At 35.3% G+C, this 16,815-nt stretch overlaps 2 protein-coding genes across 7 annotated transcripts in view; one reads left to right on the top strand and one right to left on the bottom strand.

Annotated features, from left to right (window-relative positions):
• LOC127838009 (ribonuclease 3-like) overlaps positions 1–16,815 on the bottom strand; it is a 521,860-nt gene that overhangs the window by 467,228 nt on the left and 37,817 nt on the right. The gene's annotated exons all lie outside the window — the stretch shown is intronic.
• LOC127838010 (dynamin-1-like) overlaps positions 1–16,815 on the top strand; it is a 68,251-nt gene that overhangs the window by 42,448 nt on the left and 8,988 nt on the right. For 3 of the 6 annotated variants that reach the window (XM_052365505.1, XM_052365510.1, XM_052365508.1), the window contains 4 exons: positions 8,366–8,478; positions 13,119–13,251; positions 15,781–15,927; positions 16,449–16,702. In XM_052365505.1, the coding sequence (XP_052221465.1) occupies positions 8,366–8,478; positions 13,119–13,251; positions 15,781–15,927; positions 16,449–16,702 (647 nt within the window). Of the gene's footprint in view, positions 1–4,527; positions 4,638–8,365; positions 8,479–10,947; positions 11,061–13,118; positions 13,252–15,780; positions 15,928–16,448; positions 16,703–16,815 lie in introns of all 6 variants that reach the window. The other 3 variants (XM_052365507.1, XM_052365509.1, XM_052365506.1) reach the window with 2 other exon arrangements.

Raw genomic sequence — 16,815 nt, 5'->3', positions numbered from 1 at the left:
TTTGCGCCAACTTTAACATTTTGCAATAACTTTTGCTATATTGAAGATAGCAACTTCATATTTGGAATGCATGTGTATCTCATGAAGCTGCACATTTTGAGTGACGAAAGGTCAAGGTCATCCTTCAAGGTCAGAGGTCAAATATATGTGGCCAAAATCGCTCATTTTATGAATACTTGTGCAATATTGAAGATAGCAACTTGATATTTGGCATGCATGTGTATCTCATCGAGCTGCACATTTTGAGTGGTGAAAGGTCAAGATCAAGGTCATCCTTCAAGGTCAGAGGTCAAATATATGTGGCCCAAATCACTTATTTTATAAATACTTTTGCAATATTGAAGATAGCAACTTGATATTTGGCATGCATGTGTATGTCATGGAGCTGCACATTTTGAGTGGTGAAAGGTCAAGGTCAAGGTCATCCTTCAAGGTCAGAGGTCAAATATATGTGGCCCAAATTGCTTATTTTATGAATACTTTTGCAATATTGAAGATAACAACTTGATATTTGGCATGCATGTGTATTTCATGGAGCTGCACATTTTGAGTGGTGAAAGGTCAAGGTCAAGGTCATCCTTCACAAGGTCAAGGTCATCCTCCAAGGTCAAACATCATAAAGGGGGAAATTGTGTTTCACAAACGCAACTTGTTAATATTTTTTTTTGCTGTGGTACTTCAATAGCTTGCAGCAGTACTTAAATTTACACAGTTTTTGTTGAACAATTAATTGATGCATCTATTAATTTATCAGGTTCTTATTAAACTTAGCATTTTGTGGATTGTGTTTGTTTCACATTTAACTTTTTACTATTAAATAGAAGGTGGGATATGTTCTTGTTCACAATATATATTTTTTCCATTCTTTTTTAAATTTTAACTTGAAATCATTTAAGCGAGCAGAGTTCATCTGGTCATCCTCGACTTTTAATCTTGTGATGCCAACATATCAAAAGAGATTTTTTTCTGGTTTTAAACACGGGGAATATCATTGTTGTTGCCTGAATGTAACATGGTTTTAGGAGTTGTCAAATATGCTTATGAATTAATAAAGTGTAACACATTATGTCACTACCAGTGTTTTTTTTTTCACCATTTTGGGAATTGGGCTGGGTCCCTTTTGATTGGGAAAATTTGTGGCATTTTACTAAAATTGGGAAATTAGTGTTGTTGTTGTTTTGCTAACAAATGCTACAAAATTGAGGAAACAAGTGTGTCCAGTATCATATTTACTAAGGTTGATCTTATATGGATGGGAGATAAACAAAATATTGAGATATAAATATTTTTAATTTTTTTGGAAACCTTCCATTGAGAATGTTTAGCTCCCATTTGGGAAAATTATATTTTTTTTATGCCCCTGAAGGAGGGCATATAGTGATCGGACTATATAGTGGTCTGTCAGTCCGTCCGTCTGTCCTTCCGTCACACTTTTCATTTAGGTTTCGCGTTTAGGTTTCAAAAAATGCTCATAACTTCTATGTGGCTTCAGATAGCAATTTGATATTTAGCATACATATGTATCTCATGGAGGTGCACATTTTGAGTGGTAAAAGGTCAAGGTCAAGTCAATCCTTCAAGGTCAAAGGTCAAATATATGGCTTCAAACTCTTGTTTCCATTGGGAATGGGTCTCGTTACCGGACCAGTTTTTGAATGAAAAAAAAAACACTGCTCTACCCACTTAACATTTCATTTGTATATACTGATTGCAATATAAAAATTACAACAAATAACAACACTCCTATTATGATTAAGAATGATCAGGGACAAATCACTTTGTTTATTTAAGTACAATTGATAATTAAGTTACTGCTATGGGAAAATTTTCCTAAATTTAAAATACAAGTATATTATGAATAAATGACAGAAAGTAAATAACATGGATAAGCAATGCAGAAGGACATTTTGTAAATTCTGACTCAGGAGCTTATGAAGATATTTCTGTTTAATAACAATATTAAGGGACCTTTGAAGCTTTGACAAGAAATGGGAGAAAACAAGTGTAGGAAATATTTCTCTTAGGGCTGTATGTTCAAATAAATCTGTTCAAATTTATTAGATATTTTATATCATATGTAATCTAGTGAAGTGTACAGTTTACTGCATGATTTGCTTTTCTGTGTGTTATATTATATGTCTATTAAATATAGTCTCTTAAAGGGGCCTTTTCACAGATTTTGGCATTTTTTAACTTATTCATTAAATGCTTTATATCGATAAATGTAAACATTGGATCGTAAAAGCTCCAGTAAAAAATCAAGAATAAAATTAAAAAAAGGAAAATAAATTTGCCCGGACCAGGTTTCGAACCAGTGACCCCTGGAGTCCTGCCAGAGTCCTGAAGTAAAAACGCTTTAACCTACTGAGCTATTCCGCCGTGTACATATACTGAACGTATTTTATACCTTATATAAGCAATCTTCGTAGTTTCACAAAATTTAACGACAAAAACAGAACTCTCCAAATTATTCAATCGTTTCGCGTTGCAACGCTTTATAATTTTTAGGTTTTAAAATCGTCAAAAGATGCATATAATGGCTATATTACAGCATGGTTAATGTTCAGTATTACTGTTTCCTTACAAATATCATAACTAAAACGAAAATTTGCGAATCTGAAACAACTTTTTTCAATTTTGTCAATTTACCAAAGCGTGCAAAGATCCCTTTAAGATAGCTGTATTTAACATGTTGGAAAATCAGGCTGTACTTTCAAAAAACAGCTCATGATACAACAAAAAGTAAAAATTGGAAACTTATTTTATGACCTGTTAAGATACTTTAAGACTGTTCTTTGTTCTTAGGCTTTCTCCAAACTGTAGTAAACTGAGGATTGAGACCTATAATCTGTGTCAAGTTCTTACGGGTTTTACACATCGTTTGCTGGCATCAATGTATCATCATTAAGTATAATGGTCAAAAGTCTCGTCTTTACTATCTGTCAGCTGTGTATGAGCATGGTTCTGGGAAAACTGGGCCTATTGCTTGTGGGAAAAAGTGAAACTGGGCCTTATGCTTGTGGGAAAAGTGAAACTGGGCCTAATCCTTGTGAAAACGTGAAACTGGGCCTAATCCTTGTAGGAAAAGTGAAACTGGGCCTAATGCTTGTGGGAAAAGTGAAACTGGGCCTTATGCCTGTGGGAAAAGTGAAACTGGGCCTAATGCTTGTGGGAAAAGTGAAACTGGGCCTTATGCCTGTGGGAAAAGTGAAACTGGTCCAAATGCTTGTGGGAAAAGTGAAACTGGGCCTTATGCCTGTGGGAAAAGTGAAACTGGGCCTAATGCTTGTGGGAAAAGTGAAACTGGGCCTTATGCCTGTGGGAAAAGTTAAACTGGGCCTAATGCCTGTGGGAAAAGTAAAACTGAGCCTTATGCTTGTGGGAAAAGTGAAACTGGGTCTAATGATTGTGGAAAAAGTGTAACTGGGCCAAATGCTTGTGGTAAAAGTGAAACTGGGCCTAATGCTTGTGGGAAAAGTGAAACTGGGTCTAATGATTGTGGAAAAAGTGTAACTGGGCCTATTGCTTGTGGTAAAAGTGAAACCAGGCCTTATTCTTGTGGGAAAAGTGAAACTGGGCCTTATGCTTTTGGGAAAAGTGAAACTGGGTCTAATGCTTGTGGGAAAAGTGAAACTGGGCCTTATGCCTGTGGGAAAAGTGAAACTGGGCTTAATGCTTGTGGGAAAAGTGAAACTGGGCCTAATGCTTGTGGGAAAAGTGAAACTGGGCCTAATGCTTGTGGGAAAAGTGAAACTGGGCCTAATGCTTGTGGGAAATGTGAAACTGGGCCTTATGCCTGTGAGAAAAGTGAAACTGGGCCTAATGCTTGTGGGAAAAGTGAAACTGGGCCTAATGCTTGTGGGAAAAGTGAAACTGGGCCTAATGCTTGTGGGAAAAGTGAAACTGGGTCTAATGCTTTTGGGAACAGTGAAACTGGGCTTAATGCTTGTGGGAAAAGTGAAACTGGGCCTAATGCTTGTGGGAAAAGTGAAACTGGGCCTAATGCTTGTGGGAAAAGTGAAACTGGGCCTAATGCTTGTGGGAAAAGTGAAACTGGGCCTAATGCTTGTGGTAAAAGTGAAACTGGGCTTAATGCTTGTGGGAAAAGTGAAACTGGGTCTAATGCTTGTGGGAAATGTGAACTTGGGCCTAATGCTTGTGGGAAAAGTGTAGTTCAAGATTAGCCTGTGCAGTCTGCAGAGGCAAATCAGGGAGGACACTTTCTGCTATAACTGGATTTTCGCTAAGAAGAGTCTTCATTAAAAGGTGAAATACCATGAGAGCCAAAAGTGCAGACTGCACAGGCTAATCTTATATCACATTTACACACATGTATTTAGCCTAGTATTCCCAGAATGCTCATATGAACTCTGTAATCTTTCTAATATGTGTATTGTCACTCAATATAAGCAGGACTTATTCTCACCATGTTACCTATAATCATCTTGTTAGATTTCAAAAGTATATAACATGTGAGGTACTAATAAACCCGTTAGTATTTCTACAAGAACAATGAAATTTTTGCAGGAAAAAGATAAGAAGTACCTTTTGGCCCTGGACAGTTTAAAAATCCGGGATGTTGAAGGGGGATTTTTCTCTCGCAACCCGGTTTTTGCTCTCTTCAATTCTGATACACGGTAACATTTTCAGCTAAAAATGTTGTCCAATACATGTATGTTACGTGATCTTTATTTGCTGCTTGCTATATTTCACTTCTCACCGTTATTTGAAACACAAATTCAGTTGTGTGGTTTTGTCAGGGGATTAAAAATTATCTTCAAACACTGTTTAACCCTTTCTCCCATAAGAAGCAAAATGAAAATGGCTTTTGCAACCAGCATAAAACCAGAACAGCCTGCAAGCAAATCGCAGTCTGTTCAGGTTTTATGCTGTTTGCTGCTCATCAGTAACTAAGGGTTGGAAATGAAGCCTGTACAACTTGAATCTAGCAATAAAGGTATTTAAATAAATGTAACTTTCTAAGGGACTACACATGCATCAAAATACATATCTATGTGGTAAAGGGTTATATGTGAAGAAAAACTTGTACAATTATGTTTATTCTGCCTGACAGTTAATGTGATGCAGAAAAAACTCCATGTTTTTAAGCATCAAGAACAGTCCATGATATTTTATTTCACTTAAAGTAGTATTACAAAAAAATTTGTTTAGTGGGTTCATCCCACCATTCTTTTTCAAATCACACCTCTGTTTTTTATTGGCATATCATTAAGTGTGCAATTTTTCATTTGTAATGAAGCTAAAAAGTATGTTTTGTATTTTGAAGAATACATGTAATTAAAAGTGCTTATTTTTCAATTTACATAAAACATATAAAAATTGAATTGGGTCTGTAAATGGCCAGCTAGATTCACACTTTAAAAATCAAATGTTCATTCAAAAAGAAAAAGCAACACACTGCAAATACAAGATCATGTGACATTTGTGAAAAATTTCATTGGTTGTGGACTGCCTTACCCTCCCTTTGAAGAGCATGATTCAAGGGGCTTAATCACCTACTGAAATGTATACAGGATGATAACAGCTTTTATTAGTGCATGTACCATAGCAGGTTGTTTGGGATGTCATCAATAGGCTAGATTAATACACTTGTTTCAGTTTCAAACAAGTGAAAACTTGTTTTTTCTTTAATGTTTTGGAAATGCTGCAGTTGTGTAAATAGTGAAACAGCTACTAAGAGAATGAAAAACCTTCCGTGAAGACCTGTTCTGAATCTTTTATCTATAAAGGAAGATTAGAAAAAGCTGCAGCGGTATTTTATTTAACAGGCATGCTATATTGATTTTCCAATGAAAGAGCACATTTAATGTTCGTCTTCTCAGACTGGCTTAGAACTGAATCAATAAGGTTGCCTTGGCATAGTGGATATGATGTCCGCCTAGCGATCAGAGTTCACAGGTTTAATCCCCACAAGGGGAGCGTTCTTTAGATCTCCCCCAAAGACACCAAGAACTGCTTCTAGGCCCAGGAAATGAACTCAAGAGCCTTTCAATAAGCATGAGGCTTTTGATGCAATTGAGCTAAAGTTAATAAGTTTAAACTAACTGAATCAATAGAATACTGTTTCCTAACAATGTTGGGAAGCAGGTATTATAAATGTTCTTTATAGTGAAATTTATGACAATTTATTTTGTTGAATGCTAGTAGTGAAATGTAGAGAAACCCAGCTGAGTAGTGAAATATAGAAAATATCAGTGAGGTAAATCCTAATATCACGCACACACTTTTAATAAATGCAATCATGTAACAACTCAGAAGCATAAAATTGACAATAGAAGTTCTTGTTTTAGTTGCCAAAATGCTAAATGTCCCAACTGAAAATGGAGACAATATTTTAAACTTATATTTTAGTTTGTGCAAGAAGTCATACAAATACATGATTATATGTATTAGTTTGATTATATAACTGGTGTAATTCAATAAAAGTTACTTTGAAGGGGGTAAACATAAACTGTTATTGACTAGAATATTGGGTATTAATTGCTAGCTTTGAACCAAAACTGTTACTTGTTGCTATCCATAAGTCTTCTATATGGTAGTGCTAGATTCTTTAATTCATGAAAATAAAATAATAGATGTAACAAGTTAATTTAAAACATTGGCTAAAAAATATCATTTATTTTTAATTCATGATTATCAAATTTACAAAGTTGTAACATTTTCATGGACACATATTTGTTGGCAGTTTTTTGGGTGTGTTATTTGTAAATTCTACTGTAAGATCTAAGATCGGTTGTGATCCTAAATGTTTCTTTGAGCTGCAATCAATACTACTCTATTAATTGCATTTAGGTTTTATTTGAATTTGCGCTTTCAAACTCTGTATAAAAAACAATTTAAATAAATAAACTGTAGAAACATCATCTTCTGCATTATTTTAAAGTTTGAAATTGTTTGCAAAATTAATTACAGGTAACATTTGGATAAGTAATATTTGCTTGCCGAACAGTAGAATTATGCAATCAACTTGTATGTTTACAAATTCATAATGATACTAATATCACTTTTCTGTTATCTGTGAATACGCCACACTGGGACCCACCCATCATCTAACCGCATTTTGACCTTCACATTGGCCGACTAAGGGGACTTGGACCATTTCAGATGGTCACAATTCTTCCGTTGGATAAACATCAATTATAATTTTTTTAATATGGATACTTCCATTCATTATTCAGCTAACTCTCTTTACCTGACCTTATTTTGACATTGATCTTTTTTTTTACCTAAGACTTTGTCTTAAAATGGGCCAATGATTCAAAACTGACAAGGGCAGCATTATTGAAGGCAGTTTGTTTTAATACAGTATTAAGATGCATATTACGTATTTTGCCATGTTTGTATTTTCTGTGCAGCAGCAACAGCAATGATATATACCCTGTGTTAAGAAACCTTGATTTATGGGTTTAAAAAACATCCTTTTTTTGTTTCTAAAAACCTTTCTTGCTAAAAAATATTAGTTTTCAACTTTTTGCTGAACATCATTTTTTCCAATTAAATATTGGAACTTCGTTCTTACTTAAACTGTTTTTCAACAAAATTGAAAATAGTAATTTTTGTTCAGCTTTCACACTTAATTCATATCTGAAAATCCTATTACATCTTAAAATGATTGTTGTTGAAACTCAACCTTTTAACACTACTGAACCCCACCCTTTATGGATAATAATATCTGGGCCTGGTTTCCCAAAATTTTAAAGTCAAATTACGGTAACAGTCTCTTTACTTCAGACCCAATTATTTTTTTTTTGAAAGCCATATCATTATCAAACATATGCAAATTATTTGAGGATACAAATTTGTTTACAATTTACAAATATATCAAAGGGACAACAATTAAGTCACATACATGTATATGAGACTTGCTCTGTGAAAAGGGGGTTTAATGCATGTGCATTAAGTGTCATCCCAGATTAGCCTGTCTGCACAGACTTATCAGGGACGACACTTTTGGCCTAAACTGGATTTTTGCCAAGCTAAGAAGAGACTTTCTTTAAACAAAAAATATCATACAAGCGGAAAGTGTTGTCCCTGATTAGCCTGTTCGGACTGCTCAGGCTAATCTGGGACGACACTTTACACACATGCATTTAACACCCTTTTCTCACAGAGCACTGCCCATATAAATAAATCCAAGAATTAACAATTGTATGCTTAACCTGGCCCAGAACACCCATTACTAATGAACTCACCTTTCAGCCAAAACCTCCTATCATACCTGTTCACCCTTTACCACTTAACACACTTTACACCTGTACACCAATTTAAGTGTAACATTCTGTCTAATTGAACATCACATAATCGATTACATATACACTGTCACCTGCTGTTTTCTTGTTGCTAGGAAAAAGAAAAGACGTTTATGCTGAATTTGGACAATTTATGTTTACGTGATTTACAAGCATCTGGGTTCCTTAAACAGAAAAAAGGGTTTGCACTGTTCAACACAGACACAAGGTTGGTGGTTAACTCGGTATAATCTGCCCTGCACTGTGTTTCCCAGTTTGTTACCAGGTATGGTTTGAGAATCATTCTGTGAAAATTTGGGTTAATTCATGTGCGTAAAGTGTTGTCCCTGATAATCCTGTGCAGTCCCCAAACCTAATCAGGGACGACACTTGCTGCTATTATGGTATTTTTCGTTTAAAAGAAGTATTTTCTTCGCCAAAATCCAGTTTATGCGGAAAGAGTTGTTCCAGATTAGCCTTTGCATACTTCACAGGTTAATATGAGACAACATTTTTAGCACATATATTTAGCCCAGTTTTCTTTGGAAGATACTCATTTGTTTCAACAGTTACATCTTGTTAAACCTGGTCAACTCAAGAAATGCATGTGAAAACAGTCTATATATTACATTGTAAATTCATCATGTATTTAACCAAGACAAATGCCGATTCTGTGTACCATATGAGAGCCTTCCATAATTGAGGTTATTGTTCACTATATAATAGCATGCTGGCAGAACTGTTTCTTACGGTCTCTATGAAGTGGTTATACTACCTGAGCTATATTTTAAAGAGATCAGACACATTCCTTAAAGACAGTAATATCATTTTTGCATTTAAGATTACACTATTTTAATTTTCCCCTCATAAATTAGAAAAGCATTTGATAAATTACTCAGTGACTATAAGTGTCTGCCTTGGGTCACTTTTAAGAGAGAAATAACTTCTCGGGGTTAAGTAGGAGTTAGAGAAAATCAAGGAGAAGCAATTCATTTTGTTAACCGTATTTGATAAACATATTGTAATTATTTCTTTTGCTTTTGGCGTTTGACAACATTGGTTACAAACTATAAATTATAATTTCTGTGCATTCAATCATCTTAACTCTTATAGCGCTGGAACCGCATTTTAAAGGCTTTTGCAAACAGTTTGGATCCAGATCATCATAATCCAAACTGTTTGCTATTCTGATAGTATTCTTTGAAAAAAAAAGAAGAAAATGCTAATTTTAGAAATTCAGCAGACAACATTTTAGCAGATGACAAATTTCCCAGAATGCAAAGGGTTAATTGTAAAACAAGTTAACTACATTATAAAAAAAGAAAAAGATTCAAGCTCGTTTAGCTTTTCTGATATTTGTAGTCTTCTATGACTATTCTAGTTGTTCTTGTTCCATTTGTTCTTATTGCTGTGTTGTTATGTGCTCCTGTTGCATAGTTGTTGTTACAGTATTGTCCTTTCTTGATGGTAGCTTGCAGCATTGTTTGTTGTTATTAAGTCCTCTCATGAGTTTGATGTTCAGTTATTAGCAGGATGTAAAGGGCTCAGAGAGACTATACAAAATTAAAACAAATAATGTAGACAAAACACTTTTCAATAAGTGCACAGCATCTCTGCTATCGCAAATTGTCTAGCTTTTTTTGTACACTTAACAAGTAACCTCATTACTAGATATGGTGTAACTTAACCTATTGCAATGTACTTGCATGTTAGACATACAATTAACACCTGTAAAAGCAATTAACCAAAGCTTAAAAACACATGCCAGGGTGTGAATTTTCATCCATTTATACATTATTGTAAAACCAAATATTGGTCAAATTTGATAGACACACATTGTTTTTGAATTTCTTTCCTTCTTGAAAAGTTTTGAAAGGTAACTGTGAAGCCACACTCTGGTAATGTAAAAATGCTTTTAGTAGTATTGTATTGTATAAATCATTCATACCAGCAAGTTATATTCTAGTAGGGAAAGAGTTCTTCTGAATATCAGCTTTACCGATTGCACTCATCTTCATCATCAGGGCCCAGTATGATGACAATTGTCAATTTATCCCCTCAACTCAGATGAGATTTAAATATTCAACCAGCTGAGTATTGAGATTGTCTTTCAGCTCACGAACAATCTCAAATTAAGCTAGAAGAATATTCTCATATTCTTCCTGAAACTCAGGGTTAAGTCAGACTCAAAACTCAAAAAAACTTTTGTGAGCATGATGGTCAAACTCACCCTAAAAATTCAGAAACAAAATCAATGTTGAGTCAGATTAATGACTGAAGTACGTTCATTACACTGGGCCCTGACCTTTGTCCTGCTTTGTTCAACACAAATCACAATTGACCAATCACAATCACCTGATTACAGGCACCCAATCAGAGTCATCCCATAATTGTTTACTAATCAATCAAGCCGACCAATCACAGGTGACTGTTCAAAGTTGACTAAGGCCCTGACCTTCATCCTGCTTAGATCAACCCTAATCACAATGGACCAATCTCAATCACCTGATTACAGCCATCCAATCAGAGTCATCCCATAATTGTCAACCAAGCCCACCAATCACAGGTGACTGTTCAAAGTTGACCTATCATAGCCCCCAATCACCGTCAGCCAATCAAGTTGACCATTGACCAATCACAGCCGGCCATTCACTGCAACTCACCCTGACCATGTGTTTCTATGTTTGCTTTACCACAGGAACGAGAGAAACGCTTTATGTTGCCATTAGACGGTTTACTAGTATCTGAACCAGATAACAGTGGGCTGTTTTCTAGAAAATATGCTTTTCAATTATTTAATCCAACCACAAGGTAAGTGTAAGGACACAATTATGTGTACTGCTATAATGTTCTATTGGCCATGCATTTAGTTTGTTTTTAGTGCTTATGTATTAATAATATTTTGGAAGGGTCACTTTAAATTTGCTGATTTCTTTAACATACCGGGAATATTTCATTTATAATTTCTTAAAGGAATTATTTCATTTATGATTTCTGATTTCATACTCTGGAATATTAAGAATTTGAATGTATAAGTGCTTGCCTAGTAAAGAGTGTGATTATAATTTTCAAAAGAGAAAATTTATTGAGACATTAAAACTAGTCTATTTGAGCTCGGCTGTTTTCGGAGAAAACCTGAGGTATTGTCATAGCCAGCTCGTCGTCCGGCGTTTATGTCCGACGTCGGCCGTCTGCGTCGTGCTAAAACCTTAACATTGGCTGTAAAATAAAAGTGCTTCCACCTACAACTTTGAAACTTCATATGCAGATGCACCTTAATGCGTTCTACATGCCTCACCCATTTTGGGGTCACTAGGTCAAAGGTCAAGTTCACTGTGACCTCTAAAAAAAAAATTTCTGAAAAACTTTAATTTATTCAAAACTGCACCCACAGTCGAGCGTTGGCACCCGTTATGCGGTGCTCTTGTTTTCAATGAAAGTTTAGTTTATTCCTTATTTTTGGTCAGTGGCTTTAATATATAATGCAATCTAAAAAAGTTGATTTATGAATCCCAGAGGAATCCTTTTCATAACAGTTTGTACTGTTTGTACTAATACCTGTGGACATCTCAGATTTACCAAACAATCTCAATTTTCTTTATGAGTGTATTTACTGTACTTCATGTAATTACAAAATAAGTTAACAATTTAATGTTATTATAAATGCATTTTTTATAATCAAGTGTAAATATAGTGAGGTTTATTTATTTTCAAATATGAATTATTCCATATTGCTGTACATTATAATTGAGATAAAGTTTGTCAATACATTTAGTAAAAACATACAAAATGTAATATATTCACTTTTTTAAATTGAGTAATATTAGTGCAATGATATATTTATTTTTTTTTTTGTAAATGAGACATTCATTGTTGTAAATTGAGAGGAAAAAAAACTTAGCATGTGATTGATACAAATCAATTATTAATTGTTATGCCTCCATCAAAGTATTAGTTTGCTAATGTAGGTAAATCTGTCCATTGGTGGGCAACTTTCAATTTTGTTCTCTGAGACTAACAGATTTCATCCAAACCTATTGACATTGTTTGTTGGCATGAAATCTAGTTTCATAATCACCCAAATCCAAGCATGTTAAGAGTTATTGCCCTTGAATTTACTAAAAGATTTCCTTTTGACAATTTAGCTGTTTCTTTACTCTAAGTCGATCAGTTTTCACTCAATCGTTGCCAGATTTAATTAATTTGCTTGGAATTATACAAGTTGTATAACATAACAAATGTGCCTACAAATTGTTGAGTTTAAGTGTGTGAATTGTCTATAAATGCTGTTTTTAGATATTACAAATAAAAAATTAAGTAATATGCAAAATTTAATCTCAAAATTGCAACAAAGGAAAGTGTTGCAAATAAAATGTTTAACATAGTTTTTACCTTCACTCACTTGTTTTTGGATATACAATTTATTTATTAAGAAGAATTTTAAAAAACTTAGTAAAACAAGATCATAGTAAGAAATAAGTTAATTTCAGAAATGTCTTTCTTGAAAGGTCCAAATTGTACAAATGCAAAAGTCTCAGTAAATGAGACTCGTTCAGGGAAATCTTTACCTAATGCATGTGCCTTAAGGATAGTCCCAGATTGCATGTACATGACTGTAACCTGTACAGGCTGCACAGACTAATCAGGGACGATATTTTCTGCCCATGCTAGATTTTTTAAAAAGAAGATACTTTCTTTAAACATTCCATTAAAACGAAAAGTGTCTTCCCTGATCAGCAATGAAGACTGCACAGGCTAATCTGGGATAACACTTTACACACATGCATTTAGCCCAGTTTTCACAGAACGAGGTTGAAATGATCACACATTTTAAAACCTTATTTTCACTCTGCCTCTTCCTCTTTGCAGAAACGTGTACAAAGACTACAAGCAGCTGGAGCTGTCAGCAGAGAGCCAAGATGAGGTGGACAGCTGGAAGGCCTCGTTCCTGCGCGCAGGAGTCTACCCGGACAGATCTCAGGAAAACAACAGTGACGACAAGGTAAATTAGAAATGGTGAGGCAGAGGCCGACGCGTATCCCCACGCAGCATGTTTGACCCAGGGTTGGTAATGGGGCCATTCATAGTTGAGATTGACCATATTGTCATAAGAGATGTGCAGTATCAATTTGAAGTCAATCAGTGTAGAAATGAAGAAGTTAATGTAAAATAACCTAAAAAAATGAGTGAAAATCTCTGACCCTGCCTCACTTCAACCCCCATAACTTTTGACCCAGGGGTCAGATCAAAATTCCTAATAGTGCACTGTCGCACATATGCTCTGACAGGGTTCCCAGCTAACCTGGAAATCAGGGAAAACCTGGAAAAAGACTTATACTATTTCCAGTCAAGGAAAAGTCAGGAAATTTGGGAAAAATCAGGGAAATTTGTTCATACAAAAAGCTGGGAACCCTGGCTCACAGCTTTCATGTGTGTAAGTATCAAGGTTCTAGTGCTAATAGTGTAGGAGGAGATAGTGGCCAGGACGGACAGCGGATCCCCACTTTTTCTCTGAAAAGCGTTGGGATAATCAGGCCTTTTTCAGCGGTATGTTAAATGGACCTTTTCCAAAAGCAAAATTTAAAAACAAATCCCAATTTGAAATAAATTTTCTTTCTTTTCTTCGAGTAAGTGTCTATTATAATTACTTTATCTTAATTTTATTAATGAACTCAGACCGATAGCAGGAAAGCAACAGTGATGACAAGGTAGGTGGTTAAAGGTGTCCATGGAGTAGTGAACATTGTGTCCAGCTAGAGACAGCGAGGTCACTGTTGGAGCATTCTTTAGTTTGTCTCCCCAGTTGCCACCAAGTACTGATTTTATCAAGGAAACAGACCTGAGAGCTTTTCAGCAAGACTTGGGCTATTTGATGCAATCAAGCTAAAATAAATTGGTTTAAACTTAAAACTTAGGTAACTGGTACCGCAATTATATGGTGGCAAGGCTGAGGTGGGTTGGAAGCTTTTGTGGCACCTTTCGTTTGCTCCTTTCCTTTGTGCAGGTATCTACTCGTGTTCCCATAAGCATGGTTCTTTCACATCATGTTTGGAATATGACGTTTACGCATGGAATTTGAGCATCAATTTACTTAAAGTTTGGAAAACAATTATGACCATAATTTTTTAGGCGGATTTAATTGCGATTATTCTGTCATTGTCCAATTTGGGAAAACTGTTGTGATTTCTCCCAAATCCAGTCCTAAAATTCATATTTGATTGCAAGACTTATTTTGGAAATGAGCTGATAAGTTTTGAAATTCAGTGTTTTGAAGTTGTAATATCCATTTTACTGATATGCATATGATAAGAATGTACTGTTTTATTTATGTTTTATCTAGATAACTATTAAAATGTTTGTACCAATCAAGACTGCATTTTCTTTTTTTGTAAATTGTAAATAAAATCCTCAATTTGACTCAAAATGGTGTGAAAAAGGCTGGGAATATTGTCACAAAATCAAACAAAATTTTAACAAATTTTTCATAAGCATACATGTAATAACTCTGGACTTAATTGTTTATTAAAAGCGCAATATTAATTTGAACTCTGAACATTTCAAGCATACAGTTATTTTATGCATTGTTCTCAAAAGTATTTGAAATCCCTTAATCTTAACATAACATGTTCTTTACTTAAATATTTTGAACACTGGACAATTCATTTGACCACAGAAAATTTCAAGCATACAGTTATTTTACTATCAGTTTTCAAAATCTATTGAACTCCCTGACTTTTAACGTTACTTGTTCTTTAAGTCGAAGGATGACCTGACCTCAAACGTTCCTTGTGCGTTAAGCTGAAGGATGACCTTGGCTCTAATGTTACATGTTCTTTAAGTCAAAGGATTACCTGTTGAACTCCCTGACCTCTAATCTTACTTGTTTTTAAGTCGAAGGATGACCTGTTGAACTCCCTGACCTCTAAGGTTACTTGTTCTTTAAGTTGAAGGATGACCTGTTGACCTCCCTGACCTCTAATGTTACTTGTTCATTAAGTCAAAGGATGACCTGTTGAACTCCCTGACCTCTAATGTTACTTGTTCTTTAAGTTGAAGGATGACCTGTTGACCTCCCTGACCTCTTAGGTTACTTGTTCTTTAAGTCGAAGGATGACCTGTTGAACTCCCTGACCTCTAACGTCACTTGTTCTTTAAGTCAAAGGATGAACTGTTGAACTCCCTGACCTCTAATGTTACTTGTTCTTTAAGTTGAAGGATAACCTGTTGAACTCCCTGACCTCTAAGGTTACTTGATCTTTAAGTCGAAGGATGACCTGTTGAACTCCCTGACCTCTAATGTTACTTGTTCTTTAAGTTGAAGGATGACCTGTTGAACTCGCTGACTTTTAATGTTACTTGTTCTTTAAGTCAAAGGATGACCTGTTGAACTCCCTGACCTCTGAGGTTACTTGTTCTTTAAGTCAAAGGATGACTTGTTGAACTCCCTGACTCTAAATAAATGTTACTTGTTCTTTAAGTAAAAAGTTGACCTGTTAAACTCCCTGACCTCTAAGGTTACTTGTTCTTTAAGTCGAAGGATGACCTGGGCTCCATGGATCCCCAACTAGAGAGGCAGGTGGAGACAATTCGTAACCTGGTCGACTCTTACACGAAGATAGTAGGGAAAACCCAGCGGGACCTTGTACCAAAAACAATCATGCACTTGATTGTCAACAATGTAAGTACTGGGGCATGTTGGGGGTTGAAGATTGTATACTGTTGTATTTCCTTAACAGTTCTTTGTAGTATACAATATGTTTGTGCTGATTCCCCTTGATTTGAGGTATCATATTTCTGTGATATTCAGTAACTGTCATTTAAGTAAACATTTTTTGGTTTAAATAAAGAGAAAAGATGTCCATTAAAAAAACAGCTTTCAACAAATTATCTAAATTTGCAGGACAAAGAATTAAAAGGACACATCTTAAATTACTGGAAAATATATCTAGGTCAAAGTATTCTTTATGTGGAAATATCTTTTATTGAAGATTAAGTGAATCCAGTTAGTAGAACAGTAGGATATTTTGCATCCCTGAGCTTACAAAATAACACACCCATGTACCTGTATATCTAGGTGAAAGTGTTATTTTTGTTGAAACATCTGTAATTGAAGATTTAGTGAATCCAATAAGTAAAACAATAGGAGTTTTTTGGTTTGTGAGCTTACAAAATAACACACCCATATACCTGTACATCTAGGTGAAGGAGTTTATTGGCGCTGACCTGATGGCTCACCTGTACTCGACATGCGACCAGAACTCGATGATGGAGGAGTCACCAGAGGAAACGATGCGCCGGGAGGAGCTGCTCCGCATGTACCACGCCACCAAGGAGGCTCTGCAGATCATTGGAGACGTTTCCGTGTCAACCGTGTCCACTCCTGTACCGCCTCCCGTGGACAACGAGTGGCTCGAGCCTACCGACCCTGTCAACGGAGCTGGGGGTTATGCTGGGTAATAGTTAAAAAAAAATAATTTGATGTTGTTGTTGTTGCTTTCTGAAAGGAATATAATGTTGTAGGCTCAGTTTAACCATATTTTATTAGCTCGGCTGTTTACGGCGAAAA

Source organism: Dreissena polymorpha, chromosome 7 (genome assembly GCF_020536995.1).
Source record: "Dreissena polymorpha isolate Duluth1 chromosome 7, UMN_Dpol_1.0, whole genome shotgun sequence".
Taxonomy (NCBI): domain Eukaryota; kingdom Metazoa; phylum Mollusca; class Bivalvia; order Myida; family Dreissenidae; genus Dreissena; species Dreissena polymorpha.
This window is presented reverse-complemented; position numbering and strand designations above follow the sequence as displayed.